Source organism: Prionailurus bengalensis, chromosome A3 (assembly GCF_016509475.1).
Source record: "Prionailurus bengalensis isolate Pbe53 chromosome A3, Fcat_Pben_1.1_paternal_pri, whole genome shotgun sequence".
In the NCBI taxonomy this organism is placed as follows: Eukaryota; Metazoa; Chordata; class Mammalia; order Carnivora; family Felidae; genus Prionailurus; species Prionailurus bengalensis.
The window spans coordinates 214,319-241,230 of record NC_057354.1 but is presented as its reverse complement, the minus strand read 5'-3'; the positions used below and the strand labels follow the sequence as shown (position 1 = coordinate 241,230).

General features: G+C 54.1%; 1 protein-coding gene across 4 annotated transcripts in view; it reads left to right on the top strand.

The window, feature by feature from the left end:
* Positions 1–19,157, top strand: part of MYT1 (myelin transcription factor 1) — a 66,557-nt gene extending 47,400 nt beyond the window's left edge. For 3 of the 4 annotated variants that reach the window (XM_043553353.1, XM_043553351.1, XM_043553352.1), the window contains exons 14-23: positions 1,863–2,017; positions 3,047–3,109; positions 3,221–3,289; positions 7,958–8,020; positions 8,377–8,460; positions 12,532–12,753; positions 13,807–13,898; positions 14,535–14,638; positions 16,738–16,881; positions 17,239–19,157. In XM_043553353.1, the coding sequence (XP_043409288.1) occupies positions 1,863–2,017; positions 3,047–3,109; positions 3,221–3,289; positions 7,958–8,020; positions 8,377–8,460; positions 12,532–12,753; positions 13,807–13,898; positions 14,535–14,638; positions 16,738–16,881; positions 17,239–17,379 (1,137 nt within the window). In that variant the 3' untranslated portion in view covers positions 17,380–19,157. The remainder of the gene's footprint in view (positions 1–1,862; positions 2,018–3,046; positions 3,110–3,220; positions 3,290–7,957; positions 8,021–8,376; positions 8,461–12,531; positions 12,754–13,806; positions 13,899–14,534; positions 14,639–16,737; positions 16,882–17,238) is intronic. The other variant, XM_043553354.1, reaches the window with a different exon arrangement.
* The last annotated feature ends 7,755 nt before the right edge of the window (positions 19,158–26,912 follow it).

Genomic DNA, 26,912 nt, shown 5'->3' with positions numbered 1-26,912 from the left:
GAGGCCAGATGGGGCCCTCCTATTCAGAGACCACCAGGAGAGCCTGCTCTTATCTTGTTCCAGTCTTGCCCCCAGGTTTAGCTGCTCCCATCCCTTCCTGGTGACTACAGTCCCTCCCTTGACCCCTCCCTGCACCTGTCCGTGATCCCCAGCTCAGGCTACATCCTTGGCTGCCTTGCCCCTCCCCTCCTCCCTTCACACACCCTCTGAGCACCCCAGGATTCATGTCATCAGTCTCAGGGGTCCTGAGGTCCCCGCCCAGTCAAGTCGGTCCCCACACTCCACCCCACAGTCACTCTCTGTCCTACAGCCTCGGCTCACTCCCAGGCCCTTCCTCTCCTCCTGGGCACAGGAGGGTCATCCCCAGAAAGGCCTTCTGTATCAGGCCTTCCTAGTCCCTTTGTCATGGCCCTGGGCTCCCGACTCAGACTCTCCTTCCAGCTCTGCCCAAGGTTCCTTGATCTGTCCTCTGTGAGGCTGCATCTCTACTCCCAGTCTCACTTCCCACTCCAGGTAGAGGTGACCCACACTCCTGAAGCCATGGGAAGGAGCCCACTGCACTGGGCAGCAGCCAGAACAGTATCCACGGGCCTCTGGGATGCTCTCCCTGCTCTGGGACAACCTCCTCCCCGGGGCTTCCGGGAAGTTGCCATTTTTTCCAAAGACCCACCTTAAGTCGAACTTGCTCAAGGGAATGAGCCACTTGGTCTGCACCTTGTCCAATAATAGTATTTGTGGCAGTAATAGCAACACCCGCCACATTGACAAGATTCACTGTCAGTGACTCAGAGCCTTCGCTACGTTGGGCTCCACTCCCCAGAAATCCCGTGAGGGGCTGCTGTTCTCTCAAGTTTAAAAGTGTAGCCTCTAGGAGCGCCTGGGTGGCTCGGTCGGTTGGGCAACTGACTCTTGGTCTTGGCTCAGGTCGTGGCCTCGCGTTCTATGGGTTTGAGCCCCGTGTCGGGCTCTGTGCTGATGCCTGCTTGGGGTTCTGTCTCTCCTCTCTGCCCCTCACCTGCTTGTACTTTCTCTCTCTCTCTCTCTTTTTCTCTAAAAATAAATACGTAAACTTAAAAAAAAAAAATTAAAGTGTAGCATCTGGGCCCCAGGAGGTTGAACAACTTGCCTGGGACACACAAGTGCCAGCACTGGGATGTGGACCACGAACTGTCACACTGGTTAACTGCCTCTGATGTAGACCCACTTGCCGGGCGTTGAGCTTTCCCACTCTTGTGGACAGGGACTGTCCTTGTCCACCCCTGTGTCCGTAGTACCCTGCCCTCTGGTGGTTGCTGAACTACTGCAGACATAGAACTTGAGCTTATGAACTGCCTGTTGTGGTCAGGGTGTCGTGCTGGGTGGGGAGGCATAGGGCCATGGGGTCACAAGGTCACTGAGTATTTTTATCACATTTTTATGTTATTGTTCTCCTTGTGCCATCTCATCATTACAGCATTTCAACAAGCACTTGTTGAGTGCCTACTGTCTACTGAGCACTGAAAGAGCTGCACTTTGCATAGGTTCTTGTGTCTAGAAGGTGACCCAGTGGCAGTTAGGTGGAGGTGACCCACAGGCCTGAGGCCACGGAAAGGTGTCAGAGCCCACCGCTCCGGGCAGTAGGCAGGGCTCCTCGTTCCTGGGGCGGCTCAGGAGCTCTTGCTGTGGGGGGGGGACACTCTAGCCCCTCAGGGGTGCTGTCTCCTGTATTCTTGGGGGCAAGTCTTCCTCCCCCATCCAGAAGGCAGGAGAAACCAGAAAATGTCTCTGTGAACACTTCTGAAGGCCCCTCTCCCTCAGCCCCCGGCTCGGGCACCCAGCCCCCCGCCAGCCGGTTAAAACGTCTCCCTGCTGGTTTTTTGCAGTCAGAGCCAGCAGCCCATTCTTTTGCTTCTTCTGAAGCAGATGACCAGGAAGTGTCGGAAGAGAGTTTTGAGGAGCGCAAGTACCCTGGGGAAGTCACCCTGGCCAACTTTAAGATGAAGTTTCTCTCCAAGGACATAAAGAAGGAGCTGCTCACGTAAGTCCCCACCTGGGCCAAGAGGGCTCCTTGAGGACCTGCCTGGTCCGGAAAAAAGCATGTCTTAGTCTGAGCCCTGAATGACCAGGTCTGCTCAGTCCTGGACCTGTCCCTGCCCTGGCCTAGCTCTGACCGCCCTCCTGGCCGGACCATCTTGCTGGGCAGAGGTTGGGCGTCCTGCACTGCAACGCTCTTGAGCCAGGTGATGGGTGACAGCTTTCCTGCCATCTCGGCACCGCGCTGGAATCTCACACAGCCCTCTGAAGTGATTCAGAGCCAGGAAGGGCCGCTGTTCTGGCCCACAGAGTGGGAGGGCTGAGGGAAGCCCACCCTCTCCCGAGCCCCAGCTCTCTGCCCTGGCTTACGGAGCCCAGGCCTGACTTGTACTCTGCTCTGAGGCACAGTACCCTCGGCTCTGGCAGCCCAGCCAGCAGCCCCTTTGAGTTTGTCCCCGCAGGGTTCAAGCAGACATTGTTACAGAATGGGGCCGCTGCTGGTAGATATGAGTCATCCCCTGGTTGGATGCCACCCCACAGCCTTCCGGTCACCCCCACTGAGAACTGCTTCTCCTTAGAGGACTGTGGGGGGTGGGACCTGGCACCTGCACCACAGGTGGAACCTCACCCGTGCTCAGTTTGTTTCTGGGGTTCCTGTTCTCCTTGCGAGGAACCCAACCAGCTTCCTCCTACCCTGCTGCTGGCTCTCCCCAGGCTCTGCTCTCTGGCCTTGTCCTCAGGGAAGGAACTGCCTGCCTACGCGTTCACGGGTGCACACGTGTGCATGTGCAGAGCGCATGTGCTCCAGGGACACCCTAGCTTCAAGCTGAGCTTTCATTTGGTTCCTTTTTCCTCCTCGAGTTAAGTTGTGTGGGAGAAAGTTGCAGTCTGAGCGGTGAGGGCTGTGCTCTGAGGACTGAGGGGGTGAGTGGAGAGCAAGTGTTAGCGGCTCTGCTGAGTAGGCTCCGCCCGGGGGGCTGGCCTGGCAGGTGTGCCTTGCTCTCTGTTCTGACGCTCTGTTTCCTTTGTTCAGCTGCCCCACCCCTGGCTGTGACGGCAGCGGCCACATCACCGGGAACTATGCCTCTCACCGCAGGTTTGTCCCTGCTCGGGTCCAGCCTGGCCTGGGTGCTGCGTGGTGGGTCTTCCCCTCTCCTCCTCTGCTCCCCCTCTGGCTCACCCCGATGTCCCATCTCTTCTCTTTCAGCCTCTCTGGTTGCCCTCTTGCTGACAAGAGCCTCAGAAACCTCATGGCTGCCCATTCTGCTGACCTCAAGTATGTCTGCCCTCCTGGCCACCCATCTCTTGGGCGGCTCCCTTGCTCTGCTCTCTCCTTCCGTGAGACTCCAGCCAAAGTCGGCCTTCTCCAGGGCTCCAGCCCCAGGGGAGCCCCTCCCGGCGGGATGGGGCAGAGAGAGAGGCCATGGAGGGGCCGACTTGCTTGCCTGGGGCTCCTGCTGCTGCTGCTGCCGCTGCTGCCTGTGTCTCTTCGCTCTGAGTGCTGCTATCCGCCTGTCCCTTGCCGCAGGCTCCTGTGCCGCCCTCGGGTCTGCTAGCTGCTCTGAGGACCGAGGGCTGGAGGGCCTTGAGGGGAGCAGGACCCGCCTCTGGCTGCTGGTGGCCCAGCCCATCTCTCCCTCTCCCGAGGACCCTGTACGGGGTTGTCTGGGCCTGCTTTTCTCACTGCCCTTGAGATTTGGGAGAAGCCCAGAGCTGGCCTTGGCTTCTAAGTCTTGCTGTGGCTCAGCGGGCTTTAGGCTGTGCAGCTCTTACTGAAGGAACTGGGTGCTGATGATGAAAGAGAAAACTCTTTGCCCTTCCTTCTCCCACTGCCCCTGCAGCTGCTTCTGTCTTGGCCCCTGGTGATCCTCCCACGCTCACCCTTTCTTTTTGCTGAGCTCCCCTCCTCTCTGCTTCTCCTCCCTGCCCCTAACACACGGGCACCATCTAGCCTGCCTGATAGCCCTGCTCAAATGCGATGCAAGCACCCAGAGGTTTCCCAGGTATCAGTGTCCTCTTGGGGCTGGAGTTGGGGACTGTCACTGCCTTTGATTTTTATGCATTTGGTTGAGCTGCGACATGGCAGCCGCTGTGAGCCTGAGCCCTGCAGTGCTGACCCTGGGCTCTCAGGCTGAGCAAAGGCTCAGGAAGGAGGCCCTACTCTTCTCCTCGAGGGTCACTCCCTCTTCCAGGGTGTTCATCCTCTCCATATGGAGGGGTCCTGAATCTAGGCTCATCCTGTTCTGGGACCAGACAGGAGCCAGGGCCCTAGAGACTGTAAGATGAGGGGCTGTTATTGCCAAAGGCGTCCAAGGGGCTTGAGCTGATTTAGAAACAGGGCAGAAAGCTGTAGATGTCTGGAAGGTCCCCATCCTGCCAGTCTCCTCTTTGTCACTCTGGGGAGGCCTATCTGGTCCCGGCGGCCATGGCGTGTCATTGCTCATTGTTACCCATGGGGCTTTCTGCTCTGAGCAGGGTTCACCACCAGAACGGTCCTTCTAAGTGTTGACAGCTTTAATGTAAACATTTTCTGAGGCTCAGCTCATCATGGCTGATTTGCATAGTTACTCATCCATCCACCAGGTCCAGCCCCAGAAGTCTATCAGTCCTGCAGGCTCAGGACCCTCTTCCCCCAGCTCCCCTCCTCCTTTCCTCCCTGTCTTCTCTTACCGTCTTTCCCACGTTCCCTTTTTCCTGTTTCCTTTTCCAATTCGACTTGCTTTTTAACTATGATTCGTTTTCGTGGTTTTCCAGTTTGAGGGTCTGAATGATTTTAGAGCTCTAGGTGTGAACACATGTGTGCGCGGTGGACCTTTCTCCCTGCGGAGCAGGTGCTCGGGGCTGCTGGAAGGACAACGTGGGCCTGGTCTGGGCCTGGAAACGTGGCCGTCTGGGAGGGTTAGCACTCTTCTGAGACTAAGAGCCTGTGGGGAACTTTAACCTGAACTTGTTTAGAAATAGCAACAGGAAGTCTTCCCCATGTGAAAACAAGTCCTGCATCAGTCTCAGCAAGGGTCAGCAAGGTCTGGGAAGGTGGCCGAGGTACCCGACTCCTCCCAAGCTCTTCTCTGGCCCCAGAGGTCTCTGTGTGGGAGTCCACTCTTTGCCCTCTCAGGCCACAGCGTGGGCTTTGGGTGGACGTGGCGGGGCTCCACTGTGTTCCCGGTGTGCTGGTGCTTCTGCTCCCTCCTCCCTTCTCTTGTCCCGTGGGCATCTCGGAGAGGCTGCTCCTGACCAGCCTTGTGGCAGTGGTGCGTGATGGTGACCTGACCCCAGAGGGGCACAGACGTCTACATCACTGCCTTGCAAGCAAGGCCTCCCTGTCAGTAACTGGGTGCAGCGACAGTCTCGGGTGATGTGTTTTTCGTGTTTTAATCCAGTCTCAGGGGCATTTACTCTTCTTTCTCATGTGCCCAGTGTGGTCGGGGGCGGGGCCCACTCTGTGTGCGGGGAGTTGGGGTGCAGCCACATACCCTGTAAGGTGTGTGACCGGGTGGGGGACAGCCCCCCCCCCGCCACTGTGGGTCAGGGAGGGGGCTCAGAAGCGAGACCTGGTGTGTGTCGCCAAGCTGTAGTGAGTCCCAGAGACGCAGGACTCTTCCTCTTACCCAGACGATGCACCCAGAAGCAGATGTTTGGGAGGGTTCCTGCCACTGACCCTGTGGGTCCTCAGGGGCGCAAGAGTGGCTGACACTGCCAGTGCCCAGCATGGGTATCTGCTTCTCCAGGCACATGAACCTCATCCTCTGCTGGATACAGCTGTGGGGAAAAGCCATTGAGTCAGGCCTCAGCAAGGAGAGCCGGTGCCCCACCTGTCTGCAGACAGCGTGCCTCAGTGGGACCCCCGGGGATGCCAGGCCCACGTGTGCTGGGGCCTGGCAGGGTCCACCCCCACGTGCATGCTCTCCCCTGCCAGCCTCACTCACAGGTGCCACTGGGGGTCACACCACAGTATGGACCTGTACTTCTGGGCATCGAGGCCCCGGGCTGCTGCGGGGCCGTGCTGCCCTGGCCGCCACCCGTAGCACTGAGCCTGAGTTCTGCCACGTTTCTCTGAAGCCGAGAAGAAGCAGAGCCCAGGCAGCCACCTGAGCTGCTACAGACTCAGGAGAAGCACCACCCTCACTCTCTGCACTTGGCCTTCCAGAGGGCAGGAGAAGGGCTCTAGCTTCGGCAGGCCAGGAGAGTGCTCAGCAGGGCACCCTGAGCTGAGGAGGGGGCAGCAGGGCATCAATGGGGCCTCGGCCTCAGCAGAGAGTCATGTGAGGCATACCCTGACATGCCTGAAGGACTTGGTGCCCACAGCCAGGGGCCGACCCCGGCAGCTTGCACCCTGGGACCTCGGATGATGCAGAGACACAAAGCATCCCAGCAGGAGTGGTGCACCCGTTCGGGGTTTGTTTGAGAGGATGAAGCCCACCTAGATGGAGGTGGTGTGTGATTTCTACGAAAATGCAAAAACCTCCTGGCCCTAGATGTGTGTGTGTTGGTATGTGACCACACATGCCTGGAGCAGGAGCCATCATAACCTCAAGGGGTTTGAGTTACCCCTAAATCCGACAAAATGGTGATTTGACCGGTTGGCCTGCCAGCAGGCCAGGGAGGCATCTCATGTGTGGCTCATAGGGCAGGGACGAGGAGGGTGCCTTGAGAAAGTCCAAGGGACTGGAGAAGGAGCAGGTCAGATGGGCATTGAACTCCTCCGTGTTGCCATGCCAGCTTTGAGCGTCCTCTGATGCGGAACAGGCAGTGTTGGCCTGCTGAGGTCTGGGAGGCAGCCCAAAGCTGTGCGGGAGTCCTTTGGCTGTGCTGGCTTCCTCTGTCTCACTCCAAATGTCAGATGCTGCATTTGCCAGTGGAAGAGGGTGCCGACAAAGCCTTGGGCACAGCACAGGGGCCTGAGTGCCTCAGAGAACTCTGCTGATTGAGAGGCAGAGACCTATGTCCTGTTCCAGCTGATGCAAGTCTCCAGAACCCTTTTGGGGCCACTTGTATATTGAGAAAGAGCCTCGGCACCCATGGTTTTTTCTGTGTGCGAGGCTGAAACCAGAAACGGTAGACAAGTATTCTGTGAATAATAGGCTTTCCAGATGCAAGCCCTCAGATCCTGCCAAGTCCCACGGGGTCAGAGCTGCACCCTCACACGGACCCAGGTGCAGAGCGGAAGACCTGCACCTGCTCCAGAGGGTTCTGGTGGACTCCCCTGCAGAGTCAGGCACGCCTCCCCACTCTGACATTCTGCCTCCACGGACATTCAGGGAAAAACAATTTGAGAAAACCCATACTTGTACATTAAAGTGGAATTTTTACTTTCTATGTGGTATGTTTGTCAAACATTTTGGATGCATACAGTTGGGCTTTTGTGTCTTGTGCCTCCCCACCCCCCCACCTCCTTACCCTTGGCCAGTGCCTGCCACCCCTGAAAAGCCTCTGGTTGTGCAAATTCTGCACTCACTGAGAATCACACCTCTAGGTGAACAGCGCTGTGGATGGTGGGTCATGGGCGCTCAGTAAATATCTATTCCTTTGCTCAGATGGTGGTAATCCTCCCCGAGAACAACCCTTCTTCCTCCTAGCCACGTCAAGGAAGATGAACCCGTCTTAAGTGTTAGGTTTGCCTTCCTGAACACTGTTCAAAGGCCCATGTGTGTCCTGGAACCTTTTAGCCCAGCCTAGAACCCTGCAGAAAGCCGAAATGGGAGCCTATCATTCCTGCAGTGGAGATGTGCTCTCATCTTGGCCTTCTTGGAACCCTTGGGGAAATGGGGTGGCAAAGTTCTGAAGGCCGGACGTCTCGGCAGCAGGCTAGCCAGGACGCACACACTGTTTGTGAGACCAGTGCTAGGGAGGCGGGTGGGCCTGCATCGGGGCTGAGCACGGAGGGGGTCCTTTTGTGGCCAAGTGTCTTCACTGGCTCTGGTTCCAGCTCCGCTGTCCTCCACAGGTGCCCCACACCCGGCTGTGACGGCTCTGGCCACATAACGGGGAACTACGCATCACACCGGAGGTGAGGCTGCCGTGGCCTGGGGTGCCGGGCTGGATGGGGTGGGGTGGGTCTCCTCCTCAGATGCAGTTGTGGTGCCCCAGATAAGACGTTAATGTTGCGGCAACCACAGCCTGTTTCCTCGCTGTCATCTGAATTGCCGTGCCCAAAGCCTGATCGTGTTGCTGTTAGCAGCCAGAACGAGAGGGCTCATGGTGCCACTTCCTGTCGTAGCCCTACTGTCCAGTAGAGTGACAGAAGTTTCCTTGGGATCCTCTGGGGCTGCTGATCACAGAGCCGGAGGGGTGGGGAGGGGCAGATGGGTGTGAGAAGCTGCTGTGCTGGAATGACCACGGCTTATGTTCCTCTTTCAAAACTAGCTTGTCAGGCTGCCCTCGTGCCAAGAAAAGTGGAGCCAGGGTGACGCCCACAAAGGATGACAAGGAAGATCCTGAGCTGATGAAGTAAGTTGGGATCTTGCTGATGCCCTTGGTTGCTTGGCAGAATTGGGATTTTCCTATGTGTTATGATCCTGAAAAGCTGCTTCTAGACTCCTTTTTCAATTAATACAGCTGGTCAATGACAATGCCCATTTTTACAGAAGTCCTCCTACTGTGCATGTGGACACCTATGAGGCTGTGAGCCACGTGTGTTGTATTGAGGGCACACACAGTGCCCTCCTGTGTGGGCTTCTCAGTTCTGGGGGTGTTTGATGGGGCCAGGAGAGGCAGAGGGCCCTGCTGCCCATGCACTGTGGGGGGGGGTGGGCACCCGGGTGTAGGCTCAGGGCATGGGGCAGCCCCACAGGGCGCTCGTGGGTATTGCAACCTGCACAAATGTGGTCCGATGGGAAAGGTCAGGTGCGGGGGGAGGAGAGGAGGGCGAGGAAGATGACCAGTCTTCAAATCGTGTGTGTCTGCACACTCACATGCCTTTGCAGGGAGCTGGTGTGGAAAGAGGGAGCCCAGGAGGGTCACCCCGAACTGGGACCTCGACACTGCTGTGGGGGAGGAAAGGGCACATCCTGGGCCTTACGTGACTGAAGTCCCTGAAACCCTCTCCAGACTGTCCCACTGGGGATACCTAACGTGTCATCAGGGGGATTGAGTGTGAACTCTGAACCTGTGAGTGCCCCACTTGGTAGGGGCCTGTATCGTTGCAAGCTTATCTTTCCAGAAAGAAACTTGCCCCCAAACCCCCCACTTGCAGGTATGGCTAACAGACTGACCCACCATTCGATTTGCCCATGACTTTCAGAGCCAAAACTGGACGAAGCAGGCAGTGGGTCCCCTTGCCAGTTGAGGAGTAGAAGGGAATGGTTCTGGCTGTGTTGTGGCACAGGGCCTTGGAGCCGGCTTGGTCAGGGCATAGCCAGGCAGGTCCACAGAAAGCGGGTCTGTCCTGATTGCGTGTTACCTTTGGGCCAAGAACAACTGGATGCTCGCCCCTACAGAGGGAAGCAACCTGGACAGGTTGCTCCTCCTTGGAGCTTCAGCTCGTAGCTCACCCCAGCTGCGCCCAAACATCTGCTTGGCCACAGGAGGAGAGGTCTGATTGACCAGCGTCACATCCTTCAAAGGGGCCGGCTCCACCAGCTGTTCGGTGGCAAAAGGCTGTGGCTGGTTTATTTAATTTATTTTTTACAATGAAACTATAATGAATGCTAAATCAAAAACACAAAATTTGTGGATATTGGTGTCCTGAATGCAGCCTACTAAATGCCAGGCTGGATAAAGAGTATTTATCTTTCTGAGAAGCCAGGAATTTGCCTGCGATCATATAAATGCAAGCTGCTATGGATTTAGCAAGGATCCTGCTGCAAGGATATGATAAGTGAATTGTGCTGCATTTGCAAATGATTAAAATCAAGATCAGCATTTTTCAAATTAACTGGGAAAAATGGTTTTCCTCCTCCTAATGTGCTGTCAACTTTGCTTTTTAAAAAACAAGATTTTTTCAGCCAAGTGGAGAATATGACTTAGAAGCAGGTCAGCATTTACAGGATGGCTGAAGTTCCTAATGGCTTCATGGCAAGGCAGTGGGGGGGAGGGGCGCCTATTCAGCACCTCCATTTTATAGGGCCTCCTCCCCAGCCATAAACTTTAACTGTATTTATAATTGACTATCATCTTTAAACAAATGCAGACTGCAGCAGAAACTTTAACCGGGGCATCAGGTCCTGCTGCGTGACGGGATTTCGTGAGCGCGTGCTAGATGGGATTATGGAGGCTGCTGGAGGAAGAGTTCCCTTTATGACATCTTGTGTCTGCACCGTTTTAGATTAAGTCATGTCAGCACATTCTGCTAAATCCCTTTGCCAAAACTAAATAACTGGCCGTAAAAGTCTGTGGGTGTTCCAGTGTAGGGTTAGGAGCTCAACGCCTATCGCCTGTGGAGAGCCCTCCCCGCCCCTGCCGTGCCCCCTCCCCCCCCCCCCCCCCCCCCGCGCTATCCCCAGCCACACTGACATCTGACAAAAAGATGTGCCTCTGACCCTGGGACCCTGGTGGCACAGAGCTCCTGTGCCCTACCACTGGCCTACCTGGCAAGTACAGAAGCTGCCTGACTTGGCACTCCACACACACCTTAATGTGAAGTCACCCGACAGCTCCGAAGATTTGGACACTGGTTGTGGAGGGACAGAGAAGTGGTGTTACCACCCACATGTCCGAAGTACTCACTACGAATAAATTCCAGGGGGTCATTCGTGATGAGGAGGGTTAGAGTTTTGCAAACAAAGTTGGAAAAAGGAATTTGGATTCAACTGTGTGTTGTAACTGTGAAGGGCTGCCTCTCCTTTGGCCTTTGATCTTGTGATGGCAGGTGCTCACAGGCACTTTCAGAGCACCTGGCCCCGGTGTCCCTGGGACCCCACAGCAGAGAGGTGTCCAGGTGCGAGGGGCAGACATAGAATGGAACGTCCCCGGGGTCCTTCCAAGGCCCTTGTCAGTGTCTCCACTCTGGACTGATGGCTGAGATGAACTTGGACCGGATCGGTGGCCATTCATTCCACATGTCTGAGGCCCACGTGGCTGGGATGCAGAAGAGAGGGATGGGCACCAGGAGAGGAGACAAGTGGGGCTGGATCCAGGCAAGGGAGGCTGGGAAAATGTCTGCAGTGGCCACCTTGGAAGTGACGCCCGAGTATGGGTACAGCTTCTGGGCAACGAGGCCCCGTCCCCTCACCTGCTGGAGCAGGAGCCCCGAAACGACCCTTGCCCTCCTGAAGGCTTTGTGCCTCTGACTTCCCCACCCCAAGGAACCCCACCTCTGTAAACTGGGGCCACGTGTCCCCTTTCAGGGCCCTGTATGTTTGCCAGGTCTGTGGCTTATAAAAAGTGGGTAACAAATGGGAAATTACATGAGTCTCATTTGTTGCAGGGGAGAAAACAGAACTTATAGGTGGAGGATGTTGTCCCCAGTCAGTTGTTGGTTCCTAGGTGGTCCTGAGCTCAGATACCATGATTCTGAAATGTCAGTGCTCAGAAGGCATTGCAGGGAGCTCCTGGCCCAGGTCCCACCTGGATCCCATGAGAGTGGATGCCCAGAGCCCCCTGCTCCAGCCAGTTTTCTGTGGTGCACTCATTCCAATGGCAGCATGAGGGGGATTTGCTCCGAACCTTTTCTCAAGTTACTTCAACCATTCCTGGGGCATTTGCTATTTCCCAAGAGGATTCTCTCCCTGTTCTGCAACAGCTTGGCAGGAGTCATTATGGAATGTCTGAACTGAGTCTTTCTTGAATGAGCACTGTGGCCTGTGTTCTTCCTTCCAGAGCACACATTTCGGATGTGGGGACATCCATGGACATCATGGCATGACAGTCTCATTCTGGGATGCTGTGGGGTGATGGAGCCCCTGCTGTCCCCGCGCTGCCTGGTTCAGGGCACTCTTGGGACTTCTGTGACCGCCCAGGCCCCCAGGCTCTGTGCTTGGTGCAATCTCCCAGGGAGTGGCCTCTGGATGGTTTCATCTGACACCTTCACTTCACTACACATGGCTGGGGTGATATAGAAGTGATGTGGCAGCAAGAGGTCTAGGTGTGGACCCAGAGGCCCCTGAGAGACATCCCAGGGCACAGGGGCATCATGGCTCCTTCCAGAGAAGGTAGCTGCTTCCAGAGAAGGTAGCTTCTCCTTCCAGAGAAGGTAGTTGCTTCCAGAGAAGGTAGGTTCTCCTTTCAGAGAAGGTAGCTGCTTCCAGAGAAGGTAGGGTTTCCTTTCAGAGAAGGTAGCTTCCCTTTCCAGAAAAGGTAGCTGCTTCCAGAGAAGGTAGCTTCTCCTTCCAGAGAAGGTAGCTGCTGACCTTCCAACTATGCAGGAGGCGTGAGGGTGAGGCTGGAGAGGGAACGTGATCCCTGTTGCCTTCACATCTGGTTGGGAAGGCCCAGGTTCTGACTTGTGGCTTCAGGAATCACTCCAAACGTGGTAGTTCATCCAGGAGCCCCCAGCAGTCTCAGTGTCTGGCATGGGAGAGTCTCTGGGATTCACCTCCCCCATCTAGTGCTCAGTGCTCACCTCTGACCTCTTTGTGCCAGGTGCCCTGTGCCAGGCTGTGTGGGGCTCGGTCACATCAGCGGCAAATATGCTTCACACAGAAGTGCATCTGGCTGCCCGCTGGCCGCTCGGAGGCAGAAAGAGGGTTCTCTTAATGGCTCACCGTTCTCCTGGAAGTCACTGAAGAACGAAGGGCCCACCTGCCCCACTCCAGGCTGTGATGGCTCCGGTCATGCCAACGGTAGCTTCCTCACCCACCGGAGGTAACTGCCCTGCACAGCTCGCATTTCATAGGGACCCTGGCCTTGGGCATGTGGGCAAGGTTCTTCAGGAAGGACCAGACTCAGGAAGGGCTCAGTTGTGGCCTATAGTTTCTCCAGGGAAAAGCAAGGCCCGGATTGGTAGCCGACTGGAGGAAGCCATAGAAAATCTGTTAGTATCAGATCATGGTGTTTGTGACATGTGGCACCCCATGTGGCTGCTCCATATGGAGCACGTGGAGTCCCTCCAGCAAGAGTGAGTGGAGCCCTGAGTCTCGTGTGTGCATTCTCGACACAGGCTGCCGGCTTCTCATGAAAAGCTGGCCCCTCCTGCTGGGGTCTCTTCTTTGAACTTTGGGCCCACGTCTGCCTGCTGTGGAAGGGACATGGCGACAAGACCCCTCCTTGCCTGGGCTCTCATTTGCCCCCAACACCTGTCCCAGGCCTGGGGACGGCTTGCCTCCCCCATTCTATTCCTCTGTGTGCCAGGCAGCTGAGGTATTGGCCAAGGTGCAGGGGTCACTACACTGTTCATCAGAAACCTTCTCTTTCTTTTGTTCCGTCCCTGTCTCTCCACCTAAAGATTAATGAACTCATTCGTTCCACAAGCTTTGACTTAGAGTCCACCAAATACCAGGCTCAGGAGAGCAGAGAACAAGAGTTGATTTGGGCCAAGTGAGGGACAGACTATAACCAAACAGATGAGTAAGATATTGCAGTGTGGCCAAGAGGATAGATGCTGTGGGGGAGGATAGTGGCAGGGAGGAGGGAGGGAGGCCTCTCTGAGAAGGGGGTGAGGAGCTTGGCCCAGGCAATCTGGGGATAAGCCTTTAGGGCCTAAGCTGGGAAAGGCCTGGGCTACTGAATAAGGGGTGTGGAAGCTTGGCGGCCGGAGCCGGGGAGCAGGTGGCAAGAGGAGACGAATGAGAAAGTTCCAACCAGGGTCCTACCAGGCTGCCAGCCAATGAGGACTTGGCTTTCATTGTGATGTGTCATCACAGACTGGCCCTTGGTATGTGACCTTGGACTGGTTTTTGGTGTGACCTTTTCTTCCAGCTTATCTGGCTGTCCCAGAGCAACCTTTGCCGGAAAGAAGGGAAAAGTCTCAGGGGATGAGGTTCTCAGCACGAAGTTCAAGACGAGTGATGGTAAGGTGTCCCTCCTGCAGTTCCTCCGAGCGATGTCTGTGACATGGGTGAGTGAGCAGGTACTGGCGGGAGGGGGTAGGGAGACAAGGCCCCTCCTAGAGTGAGTCATGGTGGAGACAGACTGCTTACTTGAGTTGACGGGTCTCCCAACCTAGCTCTGGACCCCTGGTCGCCTCAAGTCTGGGATCCTGGCCCTCAAGTGGCCATGCTTGCTCTAACCTGGGTATTGACAAGTGGTGGCATCAGAGAACCCTGATGGCGGCATCAGAAGCCACGCTCTCAGGGTTTGTGGATTCGTGAACTCAGTTAGTGTCAACGAAGAGGGAAGCTGAGGAAATTCAGCACCACCTGGAAAACTTCCGTCTTTATCTTGGCAATTAACACTTGCCAAGGATTTATACTCTCCTATCCGTGCCCCAGGGTCAGGGGGAAAAAATGTAGACACACCGCTGCTAGTCTCCAAGATCGACTTTTCCAGCACAAAAGTGGGATACGAGCTGCCCACCGAGCCAGGCAGGTTGCCTCTGCTTGGACGGGCTCCCTAGTCCCCCCTAGAAAACAGGCCTCCACTGCACTCCCACCTGCTGGCCTGGGCGCAAAGCTGAGGGCCACAACCAAGGTTTCTCTCTGGGGCAGTTCTGGAGAACGATGAAGAGATCAAGCAGCTGAACCAGGAGATTCGCGACCTGAACGAGTCCAACTCGGAGATGGAGGCTGCCATGGTACAGCTGCAGTCCCAGGTGGGTGGTGCTGCCCACCTGCACGTACGCCCTCTCCCTCCCCACCGGAGAGGTCCTGGTCCTCAGCCTGCGCTTCAGTGAGGCAGGAAAACTGAGCCCCTTATCAAACTTGCTGCCAAGCTGAGCTGATGGGCGTAGCGCTTAGCGAGACTCAGAACATGCCACACCCGCCCGCACTGGCTGTTCTTCCAGCGGTAAGGGGTCTTCAGGTGGCCCTGCCGGGGGTCCCGTCAGGGTTACTGGTGCCACCAGAGTTGGCTGCTAGCCCTGTAGGAGTAGCACCACAGTACTACACAGTAGGAGTGGCACCACCAGGTGGGTTCTGGGGGTCTGGCTGGAGCCTGCCTCTACCACAGTACTGCCATACGCCAGCCGAGTGACCTGGAAAACCCGTTGACAATCTGCATCTTGACGTCCTTGCTGGTGGAGTGAAGAGAAAAATAGGAGTCAACTCTGTGAGGTTGTTGTGAGGTAAAGACATCTGTATGAGGAGGAGCCTGACCCAGAAAGAGCCACTGTTGCCATGTGATAGAGTTACACATTTCTTTAAGTGTGTTTGTCATCTCTCTGATTTCCCCAAAATGAACATTTGTCATCAGGAAAAAACGCAGCGAAAGCCTTGTTCCAAAAAGAAGACAGTGCCCTGTCCTTAGCTGTTGAGTAGGGGGCTGGAGCAGAACCTGGAGCACAGAAGGAGTGGCCCCACATAGCTGTGTCCCCTATGGCTTGAGGGGCAGAGGGACAAGGAGGTACTGGGCCCTGCAGGATCTGAGGGCAGGAAGGACAGATGGGAAGGTGGTGAGGCTCCTTCCCAGAGGCTGCAGTGTGACACATTGGAGCTCTACACGTCTTGTTCCTCTGTTCCTTCCTCCACTGGAAAACAGGCTTTCACGCTGACCTCCTGTGTAAACAGAGCATCAGCCCATGGAGATTAGGAAGGATTTTCATTCTGTAGCACTTTCCCCAGGTTCCCAGGCAGTAGAAGCAGAGGAGTGTTGGGGCGTCTCTGGGTGCCGAGACATATCACTGTGTGACTGCCACCCTCTGTCCCTCACTGCTCCCTCCCTTCTCAGAGTGTACCCTTGGGGCAGCACCTCTGATTTCTCCCTTTTTGCTGATTTCCACCTTTTTATTTATCGGCATCCATTTGGAAGGACCAAGAGGCCCCTTTCCTCTAGAGGGAGTTTTGAGTCATGTGCTCTGCCGAAGGCTCAGGCAGAGAGAAGGCAGGCCCCTAACTCCTACTCCCAAGTGTTTTAAGCCAAAGATTTGTCACCAGGTGACGAAGCATGGTGTTTCCCAGCCACGTGGTTGGAGGAAAGCACTCTACCTGATCCATAGCTTTCTAAAAGGCAGCTTACCTGTCTCTATCTGGGGACAGCTTAATGTGTCACACATGTCATGTGAACTTGCCTCTGCCCTCCTTAAGATGCGGTCAGGTTGGGGGCTGCCCTCCCAAGCAAGTCTTCTCCAGATCAGGCCCCAGGGAAGGTTTCCCACCTTCCCCATGCTGGCTGTGAATGTCTGCATAGGGTTATGCAGACCCTGAGACTCACCTGATCGCTTGAGCTGCTCCGGGTAGGCCGGACAGCCCATGACCCGTAGCCCTGCTGTCACTGTCACTCTCAGGATGTGCTGGAGGAGTCATTGACTGGCTCCACTCAGCTAGGAATGGCTGTCCTCCACAGCTTTATTAAGGCACTTTGTTGGCCTTTCTGGTGGGGAGAAAACCCAAAGGCAGCCAGACACCCCACAAAGTGCGTGCAGTATTCCCATTACAGACAAGGAAGAAGAAACGTGGCGAGGTTAACTGCACGGCTAGTGGTGGGCTGGGATTTGAGCCCAGGGTGCTCAGAGTCTGTGTTCCTCTCTGCCCTCGTATGACAGATGTGGCATAGAAACCCATGGTCCCACACCACTCCTGGCTGAGTCACTGTGTCCCCTCCTCCATCCAGGGACCAGAGTCCCTACGTCTTTGCCTTCTCCCAGAAAGACAGCAGATGTGGCACAGTTAGCATGCTGGGTGTGTCCCAGGAGGACATGTTATGGTTCATGGGGCCCCCATGACAGGAGGCATTTCCCACCTTGGTCTGGTGCAGATCTCCTCCATGGAGAAGAGCCTGAAGAATATCGAAGAGGAGAACAAGCTCATTGAGGAGCAGAATGAAGCCCTGTTTCTGGAGCTGTCGGGCCTGAGCCAGGCCCTCATCCAAAGTCTCGCCAACATCCGCCTTCCGCACATGGTAAGCAGTATGTGGCCCTGTAGGCACACCAGTGAGCTTGTGGCTGACTGTCCCCCCACCCCCCGCCAGGACTCTGGGGAGGGCAAGGAGGGCGGGGCACACCTCTACCTCTGGGGTCCTGCCAGAAGGGCAGGTGCTCTGCCCGACAGGCTGCTGGCCACAGTGGTTCCAGCTGTCCCGAAGAGCTTACGAATCCACAGCAGGATGCTCATGGTTGTTTCAGCCCAAGGGTGCCAGTGGTGGCCCTAGTAGGTGTGAGGAGATGGGTTTGATGTCCTGCCACAGACTTCTGTGGCTTCTGAAAATCACGGGACACACCGTATGGATGGAGCTTGCTAACCTGGTTCTGTTCTCCAGGAGCCAATATGTGAGCAGAATTTCGATGCCTACGTGAGCACCCTCACTGACATGTACTCCAACCAGGAGTGCTACCAGAACCCCGAGAACAAGGACCTCCTGGAGAGCATCAAACGGGCTGTGAGGGGCATCCAGGTCTAGACCCCATCACTCCAGAGCCACCCCGCCAATCGGGACATCCGGGGCAGCCCAACTTGGCTCCCGCGCTTACCTCCCTTGCCCTGCCCCCGCAGTGGGGAGTCCCAACTCACAGTGACTTCCAGTTGGCAGCCCAGGGAGGCCTCAGTTGGGCTTATCCACAGGGGTGCCTGGAAATCAGTGTCTTTCTCGTTGCACTTGCCAGGCTGGAGGCCTTGACCTCCCCACACAAATGCAGGGCAGGGCATGAAGTATTACAAAGTGATTTATTTTTGTTTTTTGAAAGAAATCTGAAGAGCAGCTCAAAGTCTCCAGTGAAAGCTCATGGACAAGGTTCTCAGGGAAGTTTTGGAGTTTGCAACCACAGTATTCCTTTGTCTGTCGAGGCTGGGAGGGTAGCCGTGGGCACGGGGCGGGTGGTGCGTGTGACAGTGTCAGCCTGGAGCATGTGCCCCTGGGCACACGTCTGCTCAGTGAGGTCAATGTGGCAAGTGTGTTTTCTGTTTTCATTTAACTCAGTTTTGTCTTAAGGATGGAATAAAGCACTGTTCCAGAGGGTTAGAAACAGACCTGCAGCCCATGGCCAACTTGAGGACTCTAACCTGGGAACCCCTGGAAGTTCCACATTAAAGCACCTCACTTCCAGGGGCAGCTGGCACCCCAAGCCCGCACAGACACGTGCAGGCTTGGGGTCACGCTCCCCCTCGGGGCTGCCGCCTTCAGACCCAGGTCTGGGTCAGGGCCAGGGTCTCTGGCTGTCTGTGCGTCCACTCATGCCTGTGACCCGTCACTGCCGCTTTACCTGGGTCGTGGCCGAGCTTGACTGGGGTGGAGGTGGCATCAGCAAGGTCAGGGGATAAATCCCTAATTAGGAGACCACCAAGGTTTCACTTCTTTTTAGATCCATTCAAGATGCGAAAAAAAATTTTAATATAATGTGTTAAACACGATGTTCCTAACGTGTAAATAGAGTCCAAATCGGTTGTGACTGCAATTCCAAGTTAGTATTTAAAAGTAGAGAAATTGCACTTCCTGGAAGAAAAAAAAAGTAGTTAGTTTAATTATTCTGTACATTATTTAATTTTGTCAAGATGTAAGTATTTATATTCACAACCTCTTGTGTTAACATTTGCTATTTATTTAACATTTTTATTTATTAATTTTGTACTGTTTCAACTAGACCCCACACCAGGACACCATGAGAGGGAAACAGATGAAATCAAAGCAAAATTGACTATTTGACAAGAGATAGGCCACAAAAAAATCTTGCTATAACTTCTATATATAGAAGTCTTCTTATAATTTTGATGCAACCAAGTTATTTTTTATATATTTTGTTATTTATTCTTTTAATAATGGAATTTTTTAAAGAGTATTTTGTAACTGAGGAATTTTGATAATTTGGGGATGTTTTCCCCCTGGTCCAATGGAAAGAAAGACTTTTTGGTTTTCTTCATCCCTTCGGTTCCTTTTGTTTCAGGCACGGACAACAGCAAGTGGAATTCTGTATTTATTATTTATTTAAGTGTAGCGCAGATGTGTGTGCTCTGGCGTGTTTCTTGTGTTGCGTCTGTGTGCTGGTTCTTGATGGCTGAGTCATGCTGCTGTGAAGGAGTGCTGGCCACAGGCAGCACCGAGCAGTCCCCGCTCACAGGCTCCCTGCTCCTCCGACAGCTCCGAAACTGTGACCCCCTTCCTCAGGAAATGCGTGGAACCCACAGCACAGCACTTCTCGGTGTGTTTGCAGGGTGATTTCCTAATAAAAGTCCACTCTGACTGTGTGGGAGCGGTCTGTACTGTGCCGGCGGTCTGTGTCCCTGAGAGCCCTAATGAGTCACCTTCCTGGGGAGTGGCTGGGTGGGTGGGTGGGTGGCCTCTTCCACCTGTGGTCTCTTCTTGGGACCCTCATGTGGAACCAACATCCTTCCCCTAAGGGGCGGTTCTAGGAGGTCTAAGTCACTGTGCTCTGCCTCTTCCCACATGACTGGGTATGTGCAGAGCAGAACTTTCTCCTGGGCTTGGACAGAAGTCTTCCTGTTGGGGTTGTCAGACAGGGTGGGGTGGCAGGGGTGGTGGGGTTGAGGGGTGGAATAGGGGTTGCCACAGACCACCTCTCCTGGCCACAAGGAGGAAGCCAGCTGCAGTAGGAGAGAGTCTGGACATTCTGGAGGGAGATAGAGTCGAGAAATGGAAAGAGAAAGGTGGAGGTGGAAGGGAGGGGATGAGAGAACTCTCTAATCTTTTCAGAGCTCCTGGTCCAGCCATACCTGAAGGTTGCCCATCCTCGCCTTTCCCAGTTATGCAGGGAACGAACTCTTCTCCTTCTCTTTCCTCCTTCTCCTTCCTCCCCTCATTCCTCCTCCTCTTTCTCCTTCTCTTCTCTTTTCCTTCTTCTCCCTCCTCCTCCGCTTCCTCCTTCTTCTTTGCTTAAGCTCTTGCACTTGGCTTTTTGGCCTTGCGGTGGCGCCTCACCATTTTCACACTTCGATGTCAGGTGGAGCTCTAGCTCTCACAGGGTGAGACTTAGGTTTGGAGTTTCAGCCTGAACTGTCCACACCTTTTGACCTCCTTGGGAATCTGGCCTTGAAGGCCAACCTGGAGCTCCCACCTGACATGATGAAGGAAAATTCTTAGAAATTCTGAGCCTCATTTCCAACCACTGTCTGAATCAGACAGGGTCCAGGACACCTGGGGGCATTTGGTGTGTTTGGAGGGCAGCTGCGCTTGGGCCTTCTCTGTACTCCCAACCCCCCTCCCCACCCCACCCCACTCCACACTGTCCTTGTCTTTCTCTCTTTCCTTTCAGTGTCTACAGCGTGCAGACCTCTGAGGCCTGGCCTCTTTTCTTTGGGCAACGTCTATGGCTCCCTCCTCCCGTCCTCCACTGGTCCCTCTTCTCATCTGCCTTTGGCCACGGGGCCTCTCCCCTAGCCTATTCTTGGTTTCTGCCCCACCCTGCATCTGCTGTGTGCTGTCCTCCTGTGTGCTCCACAGAGGCTGCCCCAGTCCGCATCCTGGCCTCTCTCCTTCCCCGAATCAACATCCCTACCGCTCATGTCTGCCATGTGCAGACTACTCCCACACTGCTTTCCAAGTCTGCTTTTCCCAGTTCTAGAACCTTCTGGGTCTCCACTTGGATGTTCCACAGGCCACAGGACATGTACCCAAGTGACCACAACAGCCCATCTGCTGCTCCTAGCCTGACCCTCCCTGGGCCCAGCAAGATGCCAATCCTCATTAGCTGCCTGTCCTGATTCATCCAGCTGAAGAGATCGTGGCCACATGGAAGCTACCAAGAGGGGCCACAGTGTCTGTGGTGCCACATGGATGTGGATGTTACCATGGAGCACCAGTCGGGTCGTGTGTGCCCCCCAGACGGGGCCACCCAGGGGTGCTGCCCTAATGAGGCCAACGTATGACTTGATGAAGAACAGGCGAGTATTAGGGCTACATAGCTGTGCAGGGATGCATGTATGGTGGCATCAGCCATGCCCTGCCTACCACAGGGGACGGGGTGGACTCAGTGACTACTGAACTCCAAGGGAGGTCCTCCCACTGAGGTATCTATTTGGGCTGGTTCTGGCTCTGAGGGTTGCTCACACCCCCAGCAGCTTCTTGAGCCAGTATAGGTCTTAGGGGCACACCTGGAGCCCCAAAGAATCAGAGGAGCTGGTGCAGTCTCAGCCCTGTGGGGCCATCCCCAAGCCTCCCGCTTCCAGGATGAGGGGCCAAGGGGGAGGGGCAGGGGAGCCCACAGAACAACCCTGCTTCTCACATAGGATCCTGGAAGTGGATGTGGAGGACACAGGTGCAGCTCCCTCCCCAGCACCATGCCAATGGACCCCCTCGTTGGATCCACCCATCTCTGCTCACTGGGTACCTTCTGCCAAGTTGGACACATTTCTGCCCGTGTCTTTCACACACTGTCAAAAATGTTTTCCTCGTGTTTAATTCTGTCATGGCTCTCTCTGTGGCTGTTGTCAAAACAGCAGAGGAGAAACCTGGTGCTGTTTGTGACTAAAGATGGTAAGGAGTCCACCCAAGGCTCACCTGCTGCATTGTGAACAAGCAGAAGAGCTTGTAAGTCCTCCAACATGCCTCCCAGGGCCACTGCTTGCATCCCCACACAGAGCTCAATAATCCAAGACACCATCAGGCACCAAACATAGAAGGGCTCAGTCACAGCTGAGTCACCCCACATAAAACCCTACCTGGATCAGCCCTGAGCAGGTACAGGAGAGAAGTAATGACAAACCCACCTCTTGTCAACGACTGTGGTGCAGGCACTAGGATTGTCCCTGTCATATACACCAGAAGGCTGAGGCCCACGAAGCTGCTCAGGGTCATACAGAGGACTGGCTATGTTGCCAGGATTTACACCAGCCCTCTGGTCCCTGGGGTCTGTCCTCTTCAAGAAGAGGAAGGGGTGCCAGCTCAGCTGAACCCCATGTAGCAGTTAGACCCAGTGGGCACAGAGGAGCCACAGGAGAAGGAGCTACTATGATCCCCAGGCCAGTGGACAGAGAAGGAGCCACCAGGAAGAATCTGTCCAGGCACAGCATGGACAGATAGGTCCCCCAGTCTCGGGAGAGTCGTATTGGCAGATACCATTGCCTCCCAGGATGCTCTGACCATTCCCTAAGGTAGCTGGGACTGGACAGAGACTCTGAAGCCTCCTTGAGGTGGAGGGGGTTCTCCAGCACTCCTATGGCTCCTCCTGCCTATGGGGCTGAGCAAGGTATACCCTGTCCCCGAGGGGACCTCTCCTTGCCCCCATCAGCCTGGGCTGGCCTGCCTGGATGATTCACTGTCACTGTGCCAGCCAGTGCTTTCCCACAGGGCAGTTAGGCTTATCCAAGATCTGTTTCCTACACTCCTAAAGGCAGTTTCTTCCCATGTATACATTTTTAGTCCATAGCAGAAAGAACTAAGGTGTGGTCCTTGTACTGGGACCACAATCTCCAGAATATTCCTGATCATTCCCTAGCCATCACCACGCTTGTACCCTCCCTGGAGGACCTCTTACCCTCATGTTGTTCCCAGAGGGTATGACAGCTAGCTGCCTGACCCTATCCCATGTGCTGGCCCTCTGTGTGATTTCTGCTGAGCTCAGGTCTGAGGGGGGCCCTGGAAGCAGGTCTGGGATCACGGGGAGAGACCCCCAAGCACATTTCCTTCTTGTAGAGCTGAATCTGTGGGGGTCTTTTTGGAGTTTGGAACCCCTTGACATTGTTTGAGAAATTATGTGTGCATGTGCAGTGACGGGATTGGCAGGGGATCTTTCTCCTGATCCACAGCCCTCCCACACTCTTGAGCAGTGGGGAGACTTCTCAGCTCACAGTCCCAAAGTGTCCTATGAATATGATACTCCGGTGGCCATAGGTTAGGGACCACATCTCGCATTGAGTAGCCCCTGACAAGTTGACTCTCTGTGCTACAGTTTCCTAGTAAGTACAGAAGGAGGGGCATACGAAGACTTGAGACATGTGCATTCACCACAGTGGGGACCTGGTCATTCTGAAACAGCTGAAGCATTTGAATGCCCCCGCTCCCCACCAGCTCAGGGTCCCTGGAAAGCTGTGTCAGAGGCATCAGTGGCAGGGGCTCATGATGATGGTGGTCTGCTTCAGGCCTCAAGGCTCACTCCATGCCCACAGAATTCTGATCCAGACACCATCCATTTGCCACCCTACCATGCTCAAAGTGTCCTGGGGAAGCTTTCAATGGTCCTAGGGCACCCCTGGGTGGCTACTGGTATGGGGGGAGGGGCTGCTGTCACCACCCTGCATTTTGAAGCCCTGGGTCAGGACTGGTGATCTCCAAACATTGCTCAAGCATGTAAACTGTTTAGATGGAATGTCACACAGAGTCCCTGTGCTATTCTGGCCAAGGTTGAGGGTCAGAACTGGTGTGGCCTGAGGGAGATGTCCAGTTCCCTGGGGTAGGTTCAACCAGATGTCCCATCAGAGGGTCTCTAGCTACCTCCCTCACCAGCCAAGTACAGAGCCTAGGAGACCAAGTGGGGAGAAAGGGCCAAATACAGGATGTGTGCTCTGTTGGGTGGGGGGTGGGCAGGAAGCATGTCTGCAAAAGGCAACTGCGTGGACGACAGTTAGAGGTGCTGGGCAAGTCCCCTTTGTGGGGGCTCCCGGTTTCTGACATAGTAGCACTGGCAGCAGCTTTGTTTGAGTCAGAGGCCATCTCACACCTGGGAACCTTGAGCATGCCACTTCTGTGCTTTGGTTTTCTTCTCTGTAAAGGGGTCCACAGCACATGCTACTGAGGGAGGGGAGGAGGAAGGTGGAAAGGGTTAGCCCAGGCCACAGGTCATGCACTATCTCCTGACACTCTGAGGACACCCTTGAACCCACCTCCCCTTCCCTGCATCTCCCCATTTATACCAGTCATCACTCCCAGCTCCAAGATCTGCCTCTGTTAGGTGCTAGCCACCCCCCAGGGGCCTCCAAGTCTAGGTACCTCTCACCTGGTGCCCGAGGATTGAATACATCTGCTGCTGTCACCGCTGTTAGCAACTGGTCTGGCCTGCCAACAGCTGCATTCAGAAGTTCTGAAGTTTGGTCTTTCCAGACCGGCCTTCCTTCTCCAAGGCTGCTGCCCACCCATGCTTTCCCCTGATGCCTTTCCTCTCGTAAGTCACAGGAGCCAGGGAGGAGAGTCGGAGGGGCTGGCAAAGGGGGAGGAGACCCTTGAACCCTAGGACTCATAGCTTAGGAAATGTGGCTGTCCACTCCTCAGGAAGCTTCCACCCCAGGTGCCCTGGAGGCAGGGCTCTGGACCCTGGGCTGACACTGCTTCTTCATATTATTTATCATCTATCATCTATCATCTATCATCTATGTATGTATGCATGTATGTATCTATCTATCATCTATCTATCTATCTATCTAGAACTGGGGTGGGGAGGGGATTTATTTTATGGAATCTGCTCACTCAATTGCAGTGGCTAAGTCTGAAATCTGCAGGACAGGTGGCAGACTGGAGACCAGGAAGAGTTGATGCTGTAGTTTGGTGTCCAAAGGCCATCTGGAGGCAGAATTCCTTCTTCCCTGGGGAATCCCAGTCTTTGCTCTTAGGGCCTCAAGTGCTTGGATAAGACCCACCCCACATTATGGAGGGTAGTTTGCGTTACTCAATGTTTGTTGATTTAAATGTTTTTTTTAAATTTTTTAATGTTTATATTTATTAGAGAGAGAGAGAGCGCGCGCAGAGCGCATGAGCACAAGCGGGGGAGGGGCAGAGAGAGAGAGAGGGAGAGACAGAATCTCAAGCAGGCTCTGCATTGTCCTCGTAGAGACCGACACCTGAGCTGAAATCAAGAGTTGGACGTTAAACCAACCGAGCCACCTGGGCGCCCCTGATTTAAATGTTAATCACATCTAAAACATCCTGTCAGGCATCTAGACTCTTTACCCAAACATCTGGGCACCACATCCTAGCCAAGCAGATACATAAACTTCAGCATCGTTCTTCATCAGACCTCTTCCCTGTGCCCACACATTACTAATTTTTTTATTAAGGTGGTTTGTTTTAAGATGACAAATTATTTTTAGACCCCCTTCTCAATCATTTTACATCTGTGAATACATTGGAGTTCACCAGCACTTTCAGATAACCTCAAAGTGCACTCACCTGCACAGCACAAGTAGCAGAGAAGCCGTAAGGTGTGTCGGAAACTGGTAAATTCCACTTGCTGGCCACAAATGGCTCACTGTGAGGAAAATGGTTTTTGCCCTTTTTGGAGGAGAGTGTGGATGCTTTCAACACAACAGCTGTGCAGGGGCGACGCCTTGTGGCATCTTGTGACCTGCCATCATCCTCGTCTGTACTTTGTTTATAACGTGTCTTTGTTATCTGGGAGTTAAAATTTTTTTTTTCTCTTCATCATTGGTTTTGAGCAATTTGATTATACTGTGCCTTGCTAGTTTCCTTCATGCTCCTGTGCTTGGGGTTCATTGAGGTGTATAGTCAACAGATTTGGAAAATTTTCAGCCTTTACTTTCTAAGCTATTTTTTCCTGTCCCATCGTGTCTTTCCTTCTTTCTGGGACACTAATTACATGTATTTCAGGACACACGAAGTCACCCCACAATTGCCATTGGTGCTGTTCGTCTATTCTCTTTTTACTTTTTATCTGGGAGAGTTCTTATTGCTGTGTCTTCAATCCTTTCTTTAGCAACATCCAGTCTGCCACTAATACCATCCACTGTATTTCTCAACTCAGACATTGTAAGTTTTATTCCTAGAGGTTATATTTGGGTCTTTTTAGGTAAGCTCTGTGCACTTAACTCCTCATTATGCCTCGTCTTTATATTCCTGACAATTCTAGGAGTGCCTGGGTGGTTCAGTCGGTTAAGTTTCTGGCTTCTGTTCAGGTTGTGATCTCGTGGCTCATGAGTTCGAGCCCCGCGTTGGGCTCTGTGCTGACAGCTCGGACGGAGCCTGGAGGCTGCTTTGGATTCTGTGTCTCCCTCCCTCTGCCCCTATTCCACTCAAAATTAAATCAACATTAAAAAATTAAATTTACATTCCTCACAATTCCAGAGTGGATACCAGACATCGTGAATTTTATCTTGTTGAGTGTTGGACATTTTGTTTCTCGTGAATATTCTTGAGCTTTGCTCCTGGACACAGTGGCCAGGACACATTTTGACCTTTCAGATCTTTCTCTGATATGTTAGGAGGGGTCTGATCAGCGACGGGTCTGCGGGGAGCTCTGACTCACTCCTGAGGCAAGATCCTCCTGTGTACTCTTCTCACTGTTCCAGAGACCAAGAGGTTTTCCAGTGTGGCTGCTGGTAACCGACCTTACTTTCTGCCCCGCTCAACCGTGGGCAGTGTCACCTCTAACCCTTTTGGACAGTTCCTTCCCTGGCCTTGGGTTGTTTCTGCACACACGTGTGCTGATTAGTTCTCTAACTGAACACTTGATGGGGACCTGCTGCAGGTCCCCAAGTCCTCTATGTATCTTTCTCCCCACCTGTAGTCTGCCCTGGGACCTCTAGTTACCTTGGTCTCCCTGCATTCTCAGTTTCGTCTCCTCAGCTCCTCCCGGCTCCGCTGGGGATCCCCTCCTCCCGGCCACTGCAGGCTGAAGACTCTCACAGCGGTGAGATGGGGCAATTGTAAGGGCTCAGCCCTTTGGTTTCTCGTCTCTCAGGAGTCACTGAGGTTTGTTGCACAACGTCCAGGTTCTGAGAACTGTTGCTACACATATTTGTCCATTTCTTGGTTGTTTCAGGCACGAGGGCAAGTCCAGTCCATCTTGGTCATAGTTTCAGAGTTTCTTGGCACATTTCAGTTAGGGATGATGAAAAAATTCTGGAGATGGATAGTGGTGATGGTTGCACAACCCTTAAAATGCACTTAATGCCGCTGAACTGTGCACTTAAAAGTGGCTCGAATGATAAATGTTATGCTCTCTCTATATCACCACAATAAAAACATTTTTAAAGCTACCTCAGCCAAAGGAAGTATTCGTACTGTACTTTGAAGATAACAACACAACCCACTGCCTG